The sequence below is a fragment of the Triticum aestivum genome, chromosome 3B (assembly GCF_018294505.1).
Source record: "Triticum aestivum cultivar Chinese Spring chromosome 3B, IWGSC CS RefSeq v2.1, whole genome shotgun sequence".
NCBI lineage: Eukaryota > Viridiplantae > Streptophyta > Magnoliopsida > Poales > Poaceae > Triticum > Triticum aestivum.
Window position 1 is genome coordinate 19384062 of NC_057801.1, and position 23317 is coordinate 19407378.

Here is a 23317-nt window from a genome sequence, read left to right on the forward strand (position 1 = left end):
AATAATGTACAGAGATAAGTTTACCCCTTTGGAAGGAGATGGATTTGATTCATTCCTTAGGAAGACTTTGAGAGAAGCTTCATCACGAATTGCTGCATGGTTATACTCTATATGCTGCATCAACATTGGCTAGGCATCCTGCTTGGCAGATCTGTTTGACAGAAGGCCTCATTTCTTCCTCAATATTCTCCAGTAAACCTGCATTAAGCATCGCTTTGGTAGCAGGGATACCATTTCTTGAGATGAGACTGAGCTCTACTCCTGACGTGAGATATGTAGATTGCAACAGATGCAAATGAAATGCTTGCAAGTTGGAATGACATAACAACGGAAGAAGATGCATATCAGAACATGATTAACGAAGCATAATATCCTCCGATTTGAATACAGTACCCAACAATGACAATAAAGATGAACTGCATCTAATAATTAACATCAGCCAAATAGTTTCAGCTGCAACTCCAAAATAAGCATGAACTGCCTTGAATGCATCCTTTGTTTCCCAGCAGCTGACCTAATCACACCAATGCGTCGGATCAAGGGGAGAGCTTATCGATGCGGATGTACAGGGGAACTTCCATGGATGCCCCGTCTCCTGCTACTGGCACCAGGTACATTGGCGGCACTGTCAGGAACGTGGGCTCGCCCGCAGCAACCACGGCCCCGGGCGATGAGCTGCTCCTCATGTGCATGTCCACGAGCACCATGCCCTCCTTGCCGCAGTTCGCCACTGCTGCCAGGGGTGTCTCCAGGTTGACCCACATCTTACACGTGAACCGCGGCCGCGTCGCCGCTCTCGCCCTGGCGCACACCACAGACACGGCCGTCACACCGGCGCCGAGCGCGCCCACGGTCATGAGGAACACGCAGTTGTCGTCGCCAAGGAGCACCAGCCGCGTGGTCGACACCGGTAGCTGAAGCTTGATGACCTTGCCGTACTGCACGGCGCGCACCGGCACCAAGTGGACAGTGTGGAGGTGACCGGCAAGCGCCTGCGGCGCGCCGACGTAGCCGCAGCCGGGCTCAGTGCACCGGCAAGGCGCGTGCGGGCACACTTTCTGGTGCTCGGCGACCTCGTGGTAGATCACGTACCACTGGCAGCCGGCGTTGGGGCACCCGATCCTGGTGGAGGACACCACGCCGTCCAGCGCAGGGCAGGGGTCGAAGAAGCCGCCGCCGTCCACGCATGCCTTGCACTGCCCGAAGGGCAGCAGGGCCACGCAGCTGCCGCAGGCCGGGTGCCCCGCTTTGCACTGCAGGCAGGCACACAAATCGGAGATGGCCCGTAAATTAGCACGAAAGAATAGATCTATCACCGGCGCCAATCAAGGAAGAAATAAGGAAATAGAGAGACGAACCTGGAAGACCGGGGGCTTGAAGGGGAGGGTGCAGAGGGGGCAGTGGAGCACTTGCTTGTCGATCCTCACGGCGAGTTCCACTCGCTGGATGTACGCCGCCCCAACGATGGCGCCTCCATCTCCTCCACCGGCCGCCTCTTGCTTCATGTGGCCGTCGGGCAGGTCCAGCCGCGCCTTCTTAGAGCTCTCGTCGGCCTTGTCAGGCGAAGCCCTGCTCCTCCTCTCGGCGGCCGCGGCGGCGCCTTGCATCTTGGCTGGCCTTTGGGGAAAGAAAACTCTTGTGTGTGTGTCTCACGCCAAACTTTTTCAGGAGGTGGGTGAGGAGTAGATCAGAGATCTGAGAAGAAAAGTTGCCTAGGCAGCCACACTACACTATAAATGCTTCCTCATTGTCGTTTCCATTCCCAAACTTATATGGTATAGATATATGCCGTGCTCTTAATCAATTTCATTATTGCTAGTTTATCCATACATTAATGTTGTCTTTCTTTTAAGTACCTACAAGTGTGCGATAAAAAGGTTGACCATTGCAGATCCATGTTATTTTTAGAAAAATCGAGGAAGATAAATATAAGCACATTGTTTTTTTCATAGCTTCCTGCTTAATTGATACACTGCGGAGTACTTTTGACTCCATCGCCAGAGTATCACACCATCAAACACGTGGGAGCCCATAAAAAGAAAAGGATACATATGTAAGCACAAGGGACACGTGTGACCAAATAGTACAAAGGAGCACACAAACGCATCAAAACTTTTTGCCTAGATCATGACACATTCCGCCTTTCTCACTGTTATCGATAGACACATACGCCATCGCTGATGTGCTGGCTGCCACCAGAAAATAACAACAACATGACCACAAGCCTCCAAAAGATCCATGGAATAGGTACTAGATTTTGGAGACCCTGGCGCCAAAAATCTTGATTAGCTGCTTGCATGAAGTAGGAGAAATAACCCCTTGATTCGGCAGATGCCATCAAGAAGCAATGAGCAATCCATTTGTCACCACACCACGCAACCACCTAGTCCAGGGACTTCTAAGCAGGCATCTGTAGCTGGAGGTTATAGAGACACAGGGAGATAACCAGAGATGACACCAACCAAGATCATCCTCGCATCAGTGCGTGAGAAAGGCTTGAACAACGTTGCCAGAGCACGAAAAAGCTAACACTAAGGATGATGTGGAAAATCAAGTATCGGCTCCCAACCAACCTGCGCTAACCACCAGGTGATGGAACATAGAGAGTAGAAAATATATCCAAGATTACAATAGGGGCTAAGCTTCACCTAATATCCTAGAAATAACATAGTGGAGAATAGATAGCAGGAAAGCTTACTTGAACCTAAGGAGAGACAAGAATATAAGGGGCGACCAAGTCACTCAACCGCTTCTTCGAGAGGTGTCCGATCAACTAGGGAGAAAGCCTTGCTTCATCCGGAGCCGGCGACGGCGGCGCTCCTGGGTGTCGCTAACTTTCTTGAAGGCGTCGTTGTCATGTTGTTTAATCCTCCTCGTTGGCACCCCGGGGGGAACCCCTAGTCCATGTCTTCTTGGTACGGATGATGTCGGCGTAACCGGCGTCGTGGCCCTTCTTGAAGGCTTCATCTTTAGGGCTGCATGGTCGATGAGTGTTTGCTGCTCACTACGGTGGTGATGGTGGTGGTGGAGGTGTGGTTGCTTGGGGTTGACGTTGGTTGTTCGGTGGTGTTCTTTGGGGTTCGGCGGCGGTGCTTTTTGCGCCGAAGGGCAGCCATCTGTTTCCCCTCATGAAGGAGTATCGCCCTGGTGCTGTGCTCAAGACCCTTCCCGCGGTTGCCGAGGTGTTGCGGCAAGCTTTGTGCTCTTGGTGATGTCTCGGTTCATCTTTGCCCATTGATGGCGCAAGATGTCTCCCCACCTTGCTAATCGTTCTGATTTTCCATGGTGGAGCTCCCTGTCAAGGTTCGTTTATACTGCACTCATTGGTTGTGGATGCTCCTGAGTTGTGTCGTGGGGCTCGCCACGCAGTCCAGTGTGGTGCGTTAGGCTTCTTGCAAAGTCCCGGTATTATGATCCCTCGACGACTTTCCACACATACTTGTGTCTTTCGTGGTGATAGTCTTTCTGTCTGTTAGCTAGGTGTGCCTTGTCTTCGGCACCTTTTTTCTGCTTTTTTGTCTTGTTTTTTTTTTGACGCAAAATGTTTTCTTCTGCTTTCTTTTAAAACATGGAACAATCTCAGTAGTGTCATGGGCAGCCGTTTGGCCTGGGCTGGGCTTTCGGTCCTTGGTCGGCCCGGAGCAGGGGAAGTCTCTAGTCTCCTAGTTGTTGTGGTTCATGTGTTCTTGCCCCGCAAATATTCGCCCTCTAGTCGTTGCGGGAGCCCCCAAATTCGGTGAAGCACTCGTTCCCATTGGCCCTTCCGAAGACCGCTCACAAAAATGTTCTTTTTTTTCAAAAATAATTGTTGATGCTCTTAGTAAGTATGTAGTGTGGCTTATTCGAATTTGTTGTTAATCCGCTTGATTCATAAGGAATCGAAATGTTGGAGCTGACCAGTGGGGTTTTGATCTGCAGTACTGAACGGAGGACCTAGCTTCCATGGAGATGGAGATGGAGATGGAGATGGAGATGGAGATGGATGGGAAGAGCAACGGCGTGACCAAGGTGGCGAAGGAGGACCCTTCCCTTTCACAGGTAACTGAATGATGATTCTGTTGGGTCTATGTGCACAGGAGAGGAGCTCACAAGTTTTGGTGAAGACCTGCCCTTGAGATTGAAATTATTGCTCTTTGAGTAAGGAGGAATTGTTGTTTCTTCATTTTGTAGCCATTGCAAATCGGGTAATGCATAAGCAAATTGAATTGTGGGTCTGACTTGAAATGTACTGCAGGCCATGGGTCTCATGGAGGGGAACAACAACAGCAACGGCAGCGAGACCAAGGAAGGGGGCGATAATCGGCTGGATGGAGAGGGCGTCATTTTCAAGAAGCAGAATGTTGCCATGGCCATGGGAACGGAGTTCTTGGACTGCCCTATCTGCTCCGCCCCCCTCAGCCCTCCAACTTTCCAGGTAATTGGATTGATGCAATTTTGTGTATGTTGTCACCGCAAAAATCATCTCCAATTTCTAGTACATTGCTCTCTTCATGTGGATACGGTTAGTGCTCTTGTATGTGATGAAGTTAATTCTGAACCTTGTTGGGTTGATTGTCTGTAGTGTGCACTGGGGCATTTCGTGTGCCTGAACTGTCGCGATAAGCTCCTGGAGACAAAGACGAACAAGGTTTGGGGCGTGTGCTCCAGGGATGTCTCGACCCGCTGCCACGACATGAAGCGTGTCGTCGACTCCATCATCGTGCCATGCTCATATGCCGTGCATGGGTGCGGCGACACAATCGCCTACCACAAGAAGAGGGCGCACGAGGAGGTGTGCTAGCACGTGCCAAGCTTCTGCCCTGAGAAAGGCCGCGGCTTCGCAGGCACGACAACGGCCCTCCTGAATCACTTCCCCGTACAGCACGAGTGGCCAACGACACGCTTCCAGTAGTACAATGCATTTGACGTACCCGTGAAGGCCAGCGTGCACATGCTCCGTGAAGGCGAGGTGGCCACCCCTTTCTGCTTCATGTGGCGTCCCTGGACTCCACACCACTGCACGGGGTCTCTCTAGTCTGTATCGGGTAGCATGCGGCGCCGTAATCCAAGTTCAGGTGCTCCGTAGGCTTCTCCTGGTTCAAGGACCATTACCAGGCGTCAACGCTGGATACGATCAAGAGCACGTCGCTTTCTGACAGACTGCCGACAAACTACTTCCTCACCGTTCCCAAGGCTTGCCGTGGAGGTGGCGCCTGTGTCGTGCTTAGCGTGACAATTGATACAGAGATGGTGTATGGAGACGATGACGAGCTGGAGGAGGAGGATGAGGACGATGAGAGCTACAACAAGGAGGAAGATGAGGACGGGGACAACGCACTACTAGGAAAAGGCATGCTAGTGGCGCATCAGTTTTGCCTACTAATGGCGCACTACTGGTGCGCCATTAGCATCACGCCATTAGAATTAAATTCTAATGGCGCATCACTGGTGCGCCATTAGTATCTGGTGTTCTAATGGCGCACCTGATAGTGCGCCATTAGTATAGCCCACAGTGCGCCATTAGAATGCCTCCCAGGGGGCCATATGTACCCATGTGCTTTGGCATACTAATGGCGCACCAGTGGGTGATGCGCCATTACTGTGATTATCACAGTGCGCCATTAGTGTCTTGTGTGGTGCGCCACTAGTATGAATATTAGGGATTTTTTCTTCTTTTCTGATATTTTCACATGTTACAAAATATATTATTGGACAGAATTTAGACAACAGCACACAGCGACAGCAGATTCATCGAATACATAGAAGATTAGTCTCCGAATACAATTCATCATATTAGTCTCTGAATTCAAAAGACCGAACAAAGATAGAACATTACAAGTCTCAAGACCGCGAGTAGCGAGTTTGTCTTCACATTACAAGTCGATATCGATAATCTAAACTACCATCACATAGAAGAGAGCTGCGGTCATCACGATGAGCATCATCGCAATGAAACTGGTCTTCATCTGGTTCCTCCAACGCTCCCTCCTCTCTCCCGCTAGATAGCGGGCGTATCTAGATTCCGCCTCCGCCCTAGTGGTGTACCCTTTGTAACTGTTACCGCTGAAACGGTGAACCTGTCTCCGACACTCCTCCCAGTCGTCGTAGACTCCGGGAACCTTACCCTTGTACACGACATACGACAGCATCTCTATGCACAAGCCAAACAACAGACAATACATAAGCAATATATAAGTATGCAACAAAAGGATCGGAAGAGAAAAGCAAGACATTAATAGCACGATTCATGGTCCTACTAATAAATAGCATCGATTACATCTAAGTTGAACGACTGTCCAAACCAAAGAGACATACAAGTTCATTAAAGTTTAACTAGCACATATGCCCGTGCGTTGCAACAGGAGATAAAATGGTATGCATTTGAAGTCAACGAGAATTATATGTGTAAGAAAAACCCTTTGTGCACACAAAAAATGAACATTTAGCTACTTGGTTTCGCCACGTGTGAAAGAATCAATCCGCTATTTTCCCATTCATTGATCGAGGCCATTTAATAGTTTTGTTACATCATTAGATGCCAGAAAAAGCCCATGAATTATTCAATTAACACTTCCTTTCAATCCTTTTAATCCAGGGGATTTAAAGGTATGAAGTTTCTGAATATTCCGGGAAACATGAATAATTTTTAAAATCCTGTATATTTTTTTAAAATTACGTACACTTTCAGAAAAAATACGAACAAAATATGAAAGGGAACATCTTTTAAACTTTTCAATTTTTTCTGAAAACAAAATTATTTTTCTAAAACATGAATATTATTTGAATTTTTTACAATTTTTTAAAATGGGAGCATGTGTTCAAAATTCATAAGATTTTTTGAAAATATGTGTCTTTGTACACGAACATTATTTTTAATTTTGAAAAATTCACTAAAAATGATGTTTTTTTACATTTGGAGCATTTTTTGAAATGCCATTTTCTTTCTAGAAATCTCGAACAATTTCTAAAACAACAGAAAATTCAAAAATTGGCTACTTTTTGCACGTTCCGAATATTTTCAAAATAGCAACAAAATTTTAAAATTCTGAACATTTTCCAAAATTTGTTTATTTCTAATCATTAACGGTTTTTGAGAATTTCTTATTTACAAAATAAATTCTAAAATAAAAATAAACTTGGAAGGCAACAAATAGTTAGTGAAAGCAAAATAAAAATAGAAGTAAGACACAAAATAAAAGAACAATGAGGCAGCCCATTATTGGCTGTCCTGTGTGAAACTCCCAGTGTTTGTCGCCCAGCGTGGAAAATAGAATTTTGCCAGCTGCGTGGGCAAACAAATATGTGGGCTGGCTTCGCTGGGCCACAACGCGCGGCCCATGTACAGAAAATAATTTTTCTAAAAACATGAACATTATTTGAATTTTTTACCATTTTTTAAAATGGGAGCATGTGTTCAAAATTCATAAGATTTTTGGAAAATGTGTGTCTTTGTACACGAACATTATTTTTAATTTTCAAAAATTCACTAAAACATGATGTTTGTTTACATTTGGAGCATTTTTTGAAACGCCATTTTCTTTCTAGAAATCTCGAACAATTTCTAAAAACAATAGAAAATTAAAAATATGGGCTACTTTTTGCACGTTTCGAATATTTTCAAAATAGCAACAAAATTTTGAAATTCTGAACATTTTCCAATATTTGTTTATTTCTAATCATTAACGGTTTTTGAGAATTTTTAATTTACAAAATAAATTTTAAATAAAAATAAACTTGGAAGGCAAAAAATAGTTAGTGAAAGCAAAATAAAAATAGAAGTAAGACACAAAATAAAAGAAAATTGAGGCAGCCCATTATTGGCTGTCCTGTGTGAAACTCCCACTGTTTGTCGCCCAGTGTGGAAAATAGAATTTTGCCAGCTGCGTGGCAAACAAATATGTGGGCAGGCTTCGCTGGCCCATAACGCGCGGCCCGTGTCCAGAAAATAGTTTTTCTAAAAACATGAACATTATTTGTATTTTTTACAATTTTTTAAAATGCAAGCATGTGTTCAAAATTCATAAGATTTTTGGAAAATGTGTGTATTTGTACACGAACATTATTTTTAATTTTGAAAAATTCACGAAAACATGATGTTTTTTAACATTTGGAGCATTTTTTGAAATGCCATTTTCTTTCTAGAAATCTCGAACAATTTCTAAAAACAATATAAAATTAAAAAAATGGGCTACTTTTTGCACGTTCCGAATATTGTCAAAATAGCAACAAAATTTTGATATTGTGAACATTTTCCAAAATTTGTTTATTTCTAATCATTAACGGTTTTTAAGAATTTTTAGTTTACAAAATAAATTTTAAATAAAAATAAACTTGGAAGGCAAAAAATAGTTAGTGAAAGCAAAATAAAAATAGAATTAAGGCACAAAATAAAACAAAAATGAGGCAGCCCATTATTGGCTGTCCTGTGTGTAACTCACACTGTTTGTCGCCCAGTGTGGAAAATAGAATTTTGCCAGCCGCTGGGCAAAAAAATAGGTGGGCTGGCTTCGCTGGGCTACAACCCACGGCCTATGTACAGAAAATAATTTTTCTAAAAACATGAACATTATTTGAATTTTTACCATTTTATAAAATTGGAGCATGTGTTCAAAATTCATAAGATTTTTGCAAAATGTGTGTCTTTGTACACGAACATTATTTTTAATTTTGAAAAATTCACTAAAACATTATGTTTTTTAACATTGAAGCATTTTTTGAAATGCCATTTTCTTTCTAGAAATCTCGAACAACTTCTAAAAACAATAGAAAATTAAAAATTGGTCTACTTTTTGCATTTTCCGAATATTTTCAAAATAGCAACAAAATTTTGAATTTCTGAACATTTTCCAAAATTTGTTTGTTTCTAATCATTAACGGTTTTTGAGAATTTTTAATTTACAAAGTAAATCCTAAAATAAAAATAAACTTGGAAGGCAAAAAATAGTTAGTGAAAGCAAAATAAAAATAGAAGTAAGACACAAAATAAAAGAAAAATGAGGCAGCCCATTATTGGCTGTCCTGTGTGAAACTCCCACTGTTTTTCGCCCAGTGTGGAAAATAGAATTTTGCCAGGTCCTTGGGAAACCAATATGTGGGCTGGTTTCGCTGGGCCACAACGCGCGGCCCATGTACAAAAAATAATTTTTCTAAAAACATGAACATTATTTGAATTTGTTACCATTTTTTAAAATGGGAGCATGTGTCAAAATTCCTAAGATTTTTGGAAAATGTGTGTATTTGTACAAGAACATTATTTTTAATTTTGAAAATTCACTAAAACATGATGTTTTTTACATTTGGAGCATTTTTTGAAATGCCATTTTCTTTCTAGAAATCTCGAACAATTTTTAAAAACAATAGAAAATTAAAAAATGGGCTACTTTTTGCACGTTCCGAATATTTTCGAAATAGCAACAAAATTTTGAAATTCTGAACATTTTCCAAAATTTGTTTATTTCTAATAATTAATGGTTTTTGAGAATTTTTAATTTACAAAATAAATTCGACAATAAAAATAAACTTGGTAGGCAAAAAATAGTTAGTGAAAGCGAAATAAAAATAGAAGTAAGACACAAAATAAAAGAAAAATGAGGCAACCCATTATTGGCTGTCCTGTGTGAAACTCCCACTGTTTGTCGGCTAGTGTGGAAAATAGAATTTTGCCAGCTGCGTGGGCAAACAAATATGTGGGCTGGCTTCGCTGGGCCACAACGCGCGGCCCATGTACGGGAAATAATTTTTCTTGCAGACAAGCGCATAAGAATTTAGTACTACCTTGGATACGAAAAATTTGTTTTCGACGGTGAACGGATGAAAATTTTGAAGAAACGCACCTTGCTTTATTAGTAGGTATAGATTACAACATGAGCCAATCAATGTTTCAGAACTACACATATAATCACTACTGTCGACTCGACTCATGGGACGGGAGTGTGGATGAAGCCGCCGTCTGTCGTGATGGTCATGAAATCGCGGACGTTATCAGCCTGCATTTGTAGCGTTGTGTCTATCTCACTGTTGAACGGTTGATGTCTGAGGTAGAACTGCCCCAAGGTACGAAGGACATCTTGATGGATAATTTCCGCAAACTCTGACTGGATGTGAAAGAATTCTTGTCTGATGTCCGCGTCCTAGATTGCCGACAAGCTCGCGGCCCAATCTTTGAGATTATCTGGTAGCAGAAGGTGATGATGGTCCTGTACGATCGTCCGCATGTGATGGAGGGCGTAGTAGGCATCCTTCTGACCGCCAGGCGGCTGCTTGACGCAGGAGAACTTTGTATTGTGGGCAAACACGTGCGCGCCGTACCGCCTACGAACTGGCTTGGCGAAGGTGCCTCCAGATTTGGCGTAGCCGGGGAGAACATCATCAAGAACTTTCTTGATATTTGTGTAGTCTATCTTGGAGTCACGGTCCGGATCGAAATACGTGGCCATGGAATATTTTGGGCTTAAGATGATGAGTGTGCAATGTGTGTCACTGCACAGAACACGGAATGTTAGAAAAAAAAGAACGATCGAAATCTAAGAAATCATATGTTACGGGGCGGTGAGGGGATGACTTACTCGGGAAAGTAAGGCACGAGGAAGTTATCCTTATCTTGGTTTGCCAGAATGACGCCTTCGAGGTAAGAACTCGCGACTTGCCGGTCCCCAGCGCTGCCCAAGATCTTGGCACGCATGTAGAAGGGGTCGACTATCACGATGTCCGGGGTCTTGTCTATAATGATCTGCATCTCCATACTCAGCGAAAACAGCCGAACGAAGGTGTATTGCAGCGGATGAAGGTTAAACATAGCAAAGATGTCATCAAACCGCAGGACGATCGTACCCCCGATGGCGCCATCCACGAAGCCCTTGTCCTTTGGCACCTTGGCCACGAAAACCGGGTATGCCACATCATTCTCTCTGAGACGCCGCTTCTCCAAAGAAAGAACACTGTCATGCAGACTCCGCATAGCACCGGTTGCAGCATTGAGCATATTTGTCGGTAGCATCGCCCTACCCGCCACATGCACCCTCCTCGAGATATCCTTAGGTGAAGGTGGCCCGTCCTGAGCGCGGATCGTACTCGGTGCCGGCTGGCTCGCACCCTTGTTACTCTTTCTTTTCTGTCCCTTCTTCTTCTGTTGTAATGGGACCGAGTTCTGCTCACAGACCGCCTTCTTGAGTGTGTTGGGGCTGATAATATTTGGCACCTCGGCTATCTGAGGCTCGGTGAAGTCGGAAGCTGGAGGCGTCTCCTGAGAACTGAACGCCAGACGACGCCTGTTGCAACTGGGTTTCTCCGCCGTACCAGCTAGACCGTGGTCGTCTTGGTTGGGTTCTTGAGAGAGAGGCCTGCAGAATTCATCATCGTACCCATGTTCGGCAAAGTACTTATCGACGTTGCTAAATGTACGGTCGTCGTCGTTGTCGTCGTCGTCCAGATGCTGTGCCATATGCATGTTCGGATCCTGTGCCATAGGGATGTCCGGCATGTCCGGTAGCGTTGTGGCGGTCTTGCCATGGCTTGGCGCCGGCACGACTGGCGGTGTTGTCTCTGGGGTGGTGTCCCCCGCCCCCAAACGAATCTGGCTCTTCGGCCAAAGCAGGGGCCAGCTTAGGCAGGCGCTGAGGGTCATCAGATCATCTTCGTCGGCCCCTGCGGGTCGAATCGGAGGTAACAACTCGTCGCAGCCTGGCAGCACCCGAAACAGTTGAACCCTATACATGGTGGGTGGCATCGGTTTACCGTGGAACACGGGGTTGCCCGGTTGAATAATTTTGCCCTTGGCGACATCGACCAACTCGTCGTTCACGAAGTGCAGGAGAGTGCACGGAACGTCGGCGGCGCCCTGCGAAAACATGTAGGGCGCTAGGGATGCCCAGTCAAAGGCAAAATGAGATGAAGTCCTCGGCCGAGAGGCTTAATTAGTTACCGTGATGATGGCGTCGAGCTCGGCTAATGTCGAGGCACCACCAACGGCGGGCGTGCAACTGACGGAGGGGCCGCTTGCTGGCGAGGTGCCGGCCGGCGTACACCCGGGTGCATTAAGCTCCAATGCCGGCCGTGCCGGCGTCGGAGATACCAATACCGCCGCCGCCGGAGACACCAATGGCGCCGCCTGCGCATTGTGCGAGTTGCTGGCCGTGAAGCTGGGAATCGGGGGCGGCCCCTGTTGGCCACTGTCAGTGTCAAAACCGGCGGATCTTGGGTAGGGGGTCCCGAACTGTGCGTCTAGGCGGATGGTAACAGGAGACAAGGGACACGATGTTTTTACCCAGGTTCGGGCCCTCTCGGCGGAGGTAAAACCCTACTCCTGCTTGATTAATATTGATGATATGGGTAGTACAAGAGTAGATCTACCACGAGATCAGAGAGGCTAAAACCCTAGAAGCTAGCCTATGGTATGATTGTTGTTCGTCCTACGGACTAAAACCCTCCGGTTTATATAGACACCGGAGAGGGTTAGGGTTACACAGAGTCGGTTACAATGGAAGGAGATCTACATATCCGTATCGCCAAGCTTGCCTTCCACGCCAAGGAAAGTCCCATCCGGACACGGGACGAAGTCTTCAATCTTGTATCTTCATAGTCCAGGAGTCCGGCCGAAGGTTATAGTTCGGCTATCCGGACACCCCCTAATCCGGGACTCCCTCAGTAGCCCCCGAACCAGGCTTCAAAGACGATGAGTCCGGCGCGCAGATTTTGTCTTCGGCATTGCAAGGCGGGTTCTTCTCCAACTTCTGTGTACCTGTTGAATAGTGTCCAGCTTTTCGTGAATATTGCGCTCCTTGGCTTCCGCGCCCAATAATGGCCGTCTTCCACGTGTCAAACGAATGTGAAAAGCCAGGGTGTTTTACTTTTACCCCCTAGCTGCGCAAATAAGCTGCCTTATAAAAGAGACGAGGATTTAGATCCGAATCACACCATCTCCCCTTCGCGAGCATTCATCGGAGCGCATCTGACAGAAACCCATTCCATCATGGCCAGTCGACGCAACTCCTCCTCTCGCCCTGCCAGCCCTCAACCTGGAGATTGGGAGAGATGTTCCGTCCCACACAGCGAGCTAGTGACGCTCCAAACCAAGGGATTTCTTCCCCCAGCCTTCATGGTTCCGGTTCGAGCCGGACTCGCCACCTATAATGGCGGAAAGCAGGCAGAGAGCGTCCCCAATCCCTCCAAAGGAGAGCGGGTATGCCTTGTCCCTTACTTAATAAGAGGGCTCGGGTTTCCAATTCATCCGTTTCTCCAGGGGCTCCTGGAGTTCTACGGCCTCCAGCTGCACAACCTTACGCCTGCCTCCATATTGCATATCGCGGGCTTCGTAGCCCTTTGCGAGCTGTTCTTGGGCGTCGAGGCTCACTTCACGCTGTGGAAGAAGCTGTTCTGCCTTGTGCCCTGTTCTCAGGAGGGGTCGATATATCAAGTGGGCAGAGCCGAACTATGGCGCATCACCGGGACCGGATATCTATCCGGAACCCCAAAGAAGGCATCCGAAGACTGGCCTTCAGAATGGTTTTATATAGAAGATGTCCCCCTGCCGGACCTTGTGCGGATCGGCCTTCCTGAGTTCAATAATGCTTCTTTGAAGAAGCGCCTAAGCTGGCGCCCACAGAGCCCTCAGAAGGAAAATGACAGGGACGTCCTTTACCCGATGAGCCGGATAAGATTACTAGCTCATTCCGGACTGACCATGATCGGGGTCATGGCCACATGCATCATGCGGGGGGTGCAGCCGCTTCAGTATAGGGGCCACCCCATGTGGGACTTCAATGGGGAGGATGATGCCACCCGCTGCGGCCGTAAGGGGCCGGAATCAGTTGCTGCTCTGACGAAGGCCTTGTCCGCATTATACAAGGGAGAAGAGGAGGATTTCCTCCGCGTCAATCCACAGGGCGGATTTTCTATGTACGATCCTCCAAGCTGGGTAAGCGGACACTTCTTTATGCCCATCCGTTCCATATTCCCGTAGTTAGGTACCTTATTCTGTGATTTTGACGCAGGAATTGCGCCGGGCTGTAAAGGATATAAACAGCCCTCCTCCACAACCCGAGGATCCGGAAAGGTCCCTCGATCCGGCCTCCCAAGAGGATCCGGACATATCCGTGGAGCTGATCGATGGGGTATTTTACCAACTGAGCATCGACAATGCCTTGTTCGCCATTACGGCCGATTACCCCGGAATATTTCCAGCCTCACAGGTAACTGAGACCGAAGTCCCAATACTTTGAAAATGATCCACCCATGCTTATCTTTGATCACCGTATATCAATCGTGTTTTGCGGGGGAGCCCTTGAGGCAGAAGGCCGAGGCTGCGGTGGCTAGCCAACAAGGGGCAGCAAGGCCCAGCAGGCTGAAAAGAAGTGCTGTCCGGATTGAGACGCCGGCGCCGCGATGTGGCATGCCTTCTTATTCCCAGGTTTTATTCCCGGAAGGTATACTAACGCTCGTGCTTTCTTCAGGAAAAAGAGCGCTCGCCGGACTATATCCGGAGAGGCTACCAATCGAGCCTCCACCAACCAGGCTCCAAAGCCAGGTCCAGAGGTGGAGGCGAACACGAGGCGTGCGCCGGACACTCCTCCGACAGAGGATGCCGACGGACTATCTGCCACCAATTCCGAGGTGGAGAGTGCCATGAATCACAGGCGTCGCCAGACTGTTCTTCGTGACGCATGTTTCTCCCAAGAGGCATTGGATGCCTTCAATTTGGGAGATGCGCACCTCCGTGCTGCTCAAAATGGTCTAGCCAGAGCCACAGAGCAGTATGTGAAAGACATACGGGTGAGAAAATTTGATGGTTATATATACCAGTAGCCCCCGAGACTTGAAATAGTTAGAATAACTGATTTAAGGATCATTTATTATGCAGGATCTTACAAAAAAGAATACCCAACTGTCCCGGGAGCTGGAAGAGTGCAAAGCCCAACTTGAGGCCGCACTAGCCGCTGCAGGGGAGGCCAAGGAGACCCCCTCTGGTAATATACGCTTCGAAAGATAAGTATGTTGTGAAGTGCGGCATATGTGTAAATCTGACAATATCATTGCAGATGGCGCCGGAGTAGATCCGGACAAGCAACAACTCTTGCGTCGGTTAAAAGCCGGGGAGAGCGTGCTTACGAGGGTGAGGCAGGAGAAGAATAATCTCCAAGATGCCAACACCCAGCTGGAAGAGGAACTCAAAGATGTTCGTGCCCAGCTGGCGGACTCCGTGAAGGAGAATCGACGGCTTCGACACGGCATTTTTAGTAAGTGCTTGAACGAACTTTGAAAAAGAGTTCGGCGAAGAAGTCGACTAACAGAGTTATGTCTGTAGGTATGCTCACAGATCGTCCTGCAGAGGAAATGCCCGGTTCTACAGGTGACCTTCTTCCCGAGCTCATACAACTGCACGAACGAGTTCGGCAGGTGATGAAGGGCGTCACCCAGGCCTTGTGGCCATCTGTCTTCCTGCCCGAAGGCCTTGGAGAGCTTGCAGAGAGGCTTAAGGGAGCGCGGCGGCGGGTCCGATTATGGAAGATATCGGCCTGCCGTCAAGGCGCCAGGGAGGCCTGGGCCATGGTGAAGACGCGGTACACGAAGGCTGACCCAAACCACATGGCCGAGGTCGGACCTGTGGGGCCCGATGGGAAGGAGATCCCTGTGAGCTTAGTGTACGGCCAAGTAGAATTGGCCGCAAAGTATTCCCAATAGGACTGTAAGCTAGACAACCTATTAGATGGTATTAAGGAGGAATACACCCAGTCAATTTGACTATGTAATTTAAGATGACATGTAAAAATGCCTTCTAGCCGGATTGTAGATCGTTTGTCATGGCGGACCTTTTCGCTTCAACCTCGGGACCCTATAGTCCGAGGTGTGTCCGAATACCATCATGGTTATGTAAGAACCGGGGTATGCGTGGGGACCAGGCATAGGGGTCATTAGTGCTTTAACAGACAAGTGCCCAACTAGTTATGTTATATTACATGGTTAGTAAGAAACATCTTCCAGGGAGAATAGTTCCGTTAGGGGTTCCTTTCCCTGGGAGGCATGCCTTAAAGTGCATGTCCGTACTGCGGAAAAAAGCAGAAAAGCATCTGGGGGCGGATAAATAAATAAGTGAGAAATCATCTTTAGTTCTCCGACCGAATATTCCCTTAAGAACGCTAGCTTTCGGCTTCACCCAGTCTGAGGTACACATCCGGCTGACCCGGCGGTAACAATCGCAGAGGTGCTCCCTTTACCACCTAGCCGAACAATCGGGAACGTAGGGGTAAGCACAGGAGCCAGGCAACCCAGCTTGACCAAAACTTAAGTCATATCGATGCATATAATGGTGAATAAAAGGTACATGCGGAAGCATTACGCATGTGTTAGGCATAAAGCCCGTAAAATAAGCTTCTGTTGAAGAAGCCCCCAGGTATAATGAGTGCGGATAGCGTGTCAAGTGTGTGCGAACAATGCGCAAACGAGCCTTTAAAGGCTGTAAGAGAAAAAGAGGGAGAAGGAGAGAAATATAAGATAGCTAATGTGTAAAAAATAGACAGAGGAAGGAGACGAACTCAGAATCCGGCGCTAGGCGTAGAATCTTCGGAGACGGGCTGCGTTCCATGGGTTCGGCTCGAGTCGGTTATCTGATGCATCTCGCAGACGGTACGCTCCACCGGTCAGGACTTGGTCGATAATAAAGGGACCTTCCCATTTGGGCTTGAGTTTGTCCTTTTTCTTGTCCGGCAGGCGTAGAACTAATTCGCCAACATTGTAAGTTTTGGCCCGTACTTCTCTGCTTTGATATCTTCGAGCCTGCTGTTGATAGAATGTGGAACGGGCTTTGGCCACGTCACGCTCCTCCTCCAAGGCGTCCAAACTGTCCTGCTGATCGAGCTCGACTTCTCTTTCTTCATACATGCGCACACGAGGTGAGTCATGAATTATGTCGCAGGGCAGAACTGCCTCTGCGCCGTATACCATAAAGAATGGTGTGAATCCGGTGGTGCGATTCGGCGTGGTCCGCAGCCCCCAGAGTACGGAGTCAAGCTCCTCTACCCAGTGCGTGTTAGATTCCTTGAGGGACTGCACTAATCTGGGTTTGATGCCGGTCATGATTAGACCATTTGCTCGTTCGACTTGACCGTTAGTTTGAGGGTGATAGACTGAAGCATAGTCGAGCTTGATGCCCATGTTTTTGCACCAGAGTTTGACCTCGTCGGCCATGAAGTTCGTGCCATTATCAGTGATGATGCTGTGGGGGACGCCGTAACGGTGTACGACCCCTGATATGAAGTTTATCACCGGTCCGGATTCAGCCGTCTTAACAGGCTTGGCCTCTATCCATTTGGTGAATTTATCCACCATGACCAGTAGGTATTTTTGCTTGTGGGTTCCTCCTTTAAGGGGTCCAACCATGTCAAGCCCCCAGACCGCGAAGGGCCAGGTGATGGGTATAGTTTGGAGGGCGGTGGGTGGCATGTGGCTTTGCTTAGCAAAGAGTTGGCAACCGACGCATCGTTGGACTAAGTCCTGAGCATCTTCCCGGGCCGTCGGCCAATAGAATCCTGTATGGAAGGCCTTGCTTACAAGGGCCCGGGCTGCGGCGTGGTGCCCGCCGAGTCTGGCATGAATTTCAGCCAGAAGATTCCGCCCTTCCTCTTCGGAGATACACCTTTGAAGGACTCCGGTGGTGCTTTTCTTATAAAGCTCTCCCTCATGGACTTTATAGGCTTTAGATCGCCGCACTATGCAGCGTGCCTCATTTTGGTCCTCAGGAAGTTCCTGCCTAGTTAGGTAGGCTAGGAATGGTTCCGTCCACGGGGCAATGACTGCCATTATTACGTGGGCTGAAGATGTTACTTCGTTGGCAGAGCCTCCAATTGTGTCAGAATGTTCGGTGTCGAGCAGTGTTGTTGGGTCCGGGATGTTATTTCCGGACTCCCCTTCCCATGATACGGATAGCTTGAACAACCTCTCTAAGAAGATATTGGGGGGGGGGGGGGGGGGGGACGGCATCACGCTTTGCGCCAATGCGTGCCAGGACGTCTGCTACCTGATTGTTTTCCCGGGCTATATGGTGAAATTCGAGCCCCTCGAACCGAGCTGACATTTTTAGGACGGCGTTGCGATAAGCTGCCATTTTCGGATCCTTGGCATCAAAGTCTCCATTTATTTGGGATATCGCGAGGTTCGAGTCCCCGCGCACCTCTAGGCATTGAATGCCCATGGATACTGCCATCCGGAGACCATGTAGAAGGGCCTCATATTCGGCTGCGTTGTTGGAGTCCGTATACATTATCTGGAGTACGTATTGAACTGTATCTCCTGTTAGGGACGTCAGAACGACGCCAGCCCCCAGACCAGCCAACATTTTGGAGCCGTCGAAGTGCATGATCCAGTTGGAATATGTCCCGTACTCTTTAGGGAGTTCGGCTTCAATCCATTCGGCGACGAAGTCAGCCAAAACTTGCAACTTAATTGCTCGCCGTGGCTTATAGGTTATGTCGAACGGGAAGAGCTCAATGGCCCATTTGGCAATCTGGCCCATCACGTCGCGGTTGTTTATAATGTCATTAAGAGGTACTTCGGAAGCTACTGTTATCGAACACTCTTGAAAGTAGTGTCGAAGCTTCCGGGATGCCATAAACACCGCGTACGCTATCTTTTGATAATGCGGATACCGTGACTTGCATGGAGTGAGGACAGTGGACACATAGTAGACTGGTTTTTGAAGGGGAAACTTGTGTCCATCTGTTTCTGGTTCGACAACGAGCACCGCGCTTACAACTTGATGAGTTGCGGCGATGTATAATAGCATTGGTTCGCCCATGTTGGGCGCGGCCAGGACCGGGTTTGTTGCCAATATGGCTTTTATTTCTTCGAGTCCGGCCGTGGCGGCATCCGTCCACTCAAAGTGTTCGGTGCGCCGGAGGAGGCGATAGAGGGGTAATGCCTTTTCTCCTAGACGGGAGATGAAGCGGCTTAGAGCCGCCACACATCCGGTCAATTTTTGTATTTGTTTGAGGTTCTTTGGGATATCCAATTGTGACAGAGCTCGGATCTTGGCTGGGTTTGCTTCAATTCCTCTACCGGATACAATGAAGCCCAAGAGCTTTCCGGCTGGTACGCCGAAAACGCATTTTTCCGGGTTAAGCTTGATGTCATATGTTCGGAGATTATCGAATGTGAGCCTCAAGTCGTCTACTAGAGTTTCGACATGCTTGGTTTTGACGACCACATCATCTACGTATGCCTCCACTGTTTTGCCGATCTGGTTTGCCAGACATGTCTGAATCATGTGCTGATATGTTGCGCCGGCGTTTTTGAGCCCGAAGGGCATTGTGTTGAAGCAGAATGGACCGTATGGGGTGATAAATGCCGTTGCGGCTTGATCAGGTTCTGCCATCTTAATTTGATGGTAGCCAGAGTATGCGTCAAGGAAACACAATGAACCGTGTCCTGCGGCAGCGTCGATAATTTGATCGATGCGGGGGAGGGGGAAGGGATCCTTTGGGCAAGCCTTGTTGAGGTCCTTGAAATCGACACATAGGCGCCATGATTTGTCCTTCTTTGGTACCATCACCAGGTTTGCTAGCCAGTCCGGATGTTTTATATCTCTGATGAATCCGGCCTCCAATAGTTTGGCTAGCTCCTCTCCCATGACTTGTCTCTTAGGTTCAGAGAGACGCCAAAGAGCCTGTTTGACTGGCTTGAATCCTTTTAGGATGTTTAGGCTGTGCTCGGCCAGCCGGCGTGGGATTCTTGGCATGTCTGAAGGGTGCCATGCAAAAATGTCCCAATTTTCACGTAGGAATTCTCGTAGTGCGGCGTCTACATCAGGGTTTAATTGTACCCCAATGGAAGCCGTTTTTGTAGGGTCCGTTGGGTGGACTTGGAATTTGACTATTTCGTCTGCTGGTTTAAAGGAGGTGGACTTGGATCTTTTATCGAGTATCACATCGTCCCTGTTCACCGTGGAGCGTAGCGCAGTCAGTTCCTCGGCCGCTAGGGCTTTGGATAGTGCCTCAAGGGCTGGTGCGGCTGTCTTATTTTCGGCGCGGAGTGCTATGTCCGGGTCATTAGCAAGAGTGATGATTCCGTTGGGCTTGGGCATTTTGAGCTTCATGTACCTGTAATGGGGTATAGCTTGAAAAATTGTGAATGCCTCTCGCCCTAATAGAGCGTGGTATCCGCTGCTGAACGGGGCCACTTAGAACATGACCTCCTCGGACCTGTAATTATCCGGCGTGCCGAACACAACATCCAGTGTGGTTTTACCTGTGCAGCTCGCTTCCCGACTGGGGATTATTCCTCTAAAGGTTGTGCTGCTTCGCTCAATGCGGCTCCAGTCTATTTTCATTTTTCAAAGGGTTTCCTCATAAATGAGGTTCAATCCGCTGCCACCGTCCATGAGTACCTTGGTAAGGCGAACGCCGTCCACTATTGGACTGAGGACCAATGCTGCTGGTGCTCGGGCTGTTCGGAATTTAGGTTCATCACTGGCATTAAAGGTAATAGCCGTGTCACTCCATGGATTTATTGTTGCTACTTGGTAGACTTCGGCGAGGCTGTGGAGTGTTCATTTTCGCATATTGTTTGATGCGAAAGTCTCGAAGACTATTAATACCGTACTGGTATCCTTGGGCTGGTGCTCCGTGGATGCTGGGGTTAGAAGCTCCTCACCGCTTTTGGCCACCTGCCGGAGTATCCAACATGCTCTAAGGCTATGAGTTGGTGTAGCGCCCTCTGTGCTATGAATTTTACAGGGTCCGTTGAGCCACCCCTCCAGTACGGTTCCATGCCTCGTGGGGGGTTTTTGTTTTTTGTTGTTTAACCCGGGTGATTGGCGATAATGCACCCTTTTGTTTCGGACTGGGTTTGTATTCAGGGCCGGATTGTCCCAAAATCTTACTTCGGTTTTCCAGGCGCTTTCCATCGGACAGTACTTTCATACTATGGACGCCAAGTCAGCAAAGCGTGTAATTTCACGGTGACTTATGGCGTTGAGGATTCCCATGTCCGTGCAATTATTGTAGAAGAATGAAATTGCGTCTTCCTCGCGGCAGTCCTTTATCCTGTTCATAACCAGGAGGAATCTGGCCCAGTAATGATGTACTGTTTCTTCAGGCTCTTGCCTAATATTGAATAGATCGCCTATGTTTGGGTGGGTGGGTGGAATTAGATCTGAAACCCCACCCAATCTGAGGCTCAAGGGCCAAGGAGTTTTCGAACTCGGAAGCTTGGATTCTTGGATGTTATCCACTGAATCTAGCCCGTTGCCTGACTCTAAGTTCGGGTCTTGAGTGACGTCCTCCCCTCCGTGGGTATCCGGCTTGGAGGGATTGGGAATCCGGACATAAATAGTCCTTAAGATAGATGAGGGGTCGCCGCGTTGTTCCTCCACCACATCAACGTGATGGGTGACCTGGGGAGAGTTAATCTCTCTCAGATCGGGTTTAGGCCTGATCTGATCGTAGTCTGTAGCGACTCCCAGGGCGGCGATGCGATCCAAGAGCTCGTTTAAAGAAGAGAGCTCCATCGGATCTAACTGCTCGGCGAGTTCCAAGTTGACGTGAAGATTGCTTTTGATGACCCGAGAAGTCATCGTCGGCGCGGCGGCCGAACAGGCGGTCATAAGAAAACCGCCTAGCCGGAGAGTTTGGCCGATAGCCAAAGCTCCTTTAGCAACAGAGCCGTCTTTAAAGACGGGATGAGGCATCCTTCCTGATGGCGATAGCACAGCGGAACTCTCAATGAAAGCACCAATGTCGGTGTCAAAATCGGCGGATCTCGGGTAGGGGGTCCCGAACTGTGCATCTAGGCGGATGGTAACAGGAGACAAGGGACACAATGTTTTCACCCAGGTTCGGGCCCTCTCAATGGAGGTAAAACCCTACTCCTGCTTGATTAATATTGATGATATGGGTAGTACAAGAGTAGATCTACCATGAGATCAGAGAGGCTAAAACCCTAGAAGCTAGCCTACGGTATGATTGTTGTTCGTCCTACGGACTAAAACCCTCCGGTTTATATAGACACCAGAGAGGGTTAGGGTTACACAGAGTCGGTTACAATGGAAGGATATCTACATATCCGTATCGCCAAGTTTGCCTTCCACGCCAAGGAAAGTCCCATCCGGACACGGGACGAAGTCTTCAATCTTGTATCTTCATAGTCCAGGAGTCCGGCCGAAGGTTATAGTCCGGCTATCCGGACACCCCCTAATCCGGGACTCCCTCAGCCACCCGCAATCCACGTCGTCAGCCCATGAATCAAGGTAGGCATAATGCCGGTGAGCGTCGATCCCAGTTGTTGTTGCACTTGCTCTTGGACAATCTCCGGAATCCGCGCCACTTGTGCCTTGAGTTCTTGAACCTCGCGCGACTGGCTTTCCGAGCTGGTCTTTTTCTCCTTTCGCCCACCAGCGGTATAGTATGACGACCATTTTGTGGACAAGCCTTTGCCGGCCACACGACCAGCTGACGACGGCTTACTGAGCTTATCCTTGTTTTTCATTATGTTCAACGCCCTATTTAGAGTGCTGTCCCAAGCAGGGGTGCTCTGAGACGACCCCGCGCTACTGCTTTCAGTCTCCTTCGCCAGAACAAGCTCAAGCGCCCTGGTCTTCGGATCCGTGGTAAGCTCCTTTGTTATCGGGTCCTCCTTGTACCGGGCCCTGACATAGTTCCTGGTCTGCTTGTCACTGCTGTATTTCTCGAAGCGGGGCGGTAGGCGTTGCTCATACGCTCCGCGTCCTCCTTGTCCCATATAGGCTCCGCCACTCTGTAACCGCCAGGACCGAGTTTGTGTTCCCCTAAGTTCAACTCCCGCATTTCTTTCCCCCACTGACTTGATTCGGAGGTTGCACTGCTCTCGCACTTGATCTTGAACTCCTTGTAGTCCTGTTCGCTGATCGAAGGATTTTTCTCCTTGATCTTCTCATAACTATCACCTTTCTCAATCATTCTCTTCACCGCGCTTCTCCAAGTAGACAGGGCCGTGCTCATCCTCATGAGGGCGGCACTATTCACTTTATTCCCTGAGAGGCATGTGTTTTCAAATTCAGCGGGGAACTTGTATCGTTCGTGCAGCTTCGTGACGAGGAGGTTGCGCAAATTCCCTCGGTCCTTATGCCTAAGGTTCTCGGTGTTGATCGAGACGGTGCTCCAGAGAATGCACCCGAGCTGAACCGAGTACCCCTTGACTATATGTTTGGGCTCCGTTGGATGCCCGTCGGAGTCCACTTGAGTAAATTCCTCCTTGACGGTGCAGAGCGCGTTCGGGCGCCGGTCCTTCCGTTGCTTCTTCGGTTGGCTGCCATCTGTGCGTGCGCCGCCATCATCGGTGGTTGCATCCTCGATGGCACCATCAGTGGTGGCATCCT

At 48.4% G+C, this 23317-nt stretch overlaps 1 protein-coding gene across 1 annotated transcript; it reads right to left on the reverse strand.

Moving 5' to 3' along the window:
- Positions 1–323: 323 nt before the first annotated feature.
- Positions 324–1706, reverse strand: LOC123064406 (E3 ubiquitin-protein ligase SINA-like 10). Its single transcript, XM_044487894.1, has 2 exons — positions 1359–1706; positions 324–1253 (listed from the first exon to the last, which is right to left on the reverse strand). The coding sequence occupies exons 1-2, from the start codon at positions 1605–1607 to the stop codon at positions 537–539; spliced, it is 966 nt and encodes a 321-aa protein (XP_044343829.1). The 5' UTR covers positions 1608–1706; the 3' UTR covers positions 324–536.
- Between the last annotated feature and the right edge of the window lie 21611 nt (positions 1707–23317).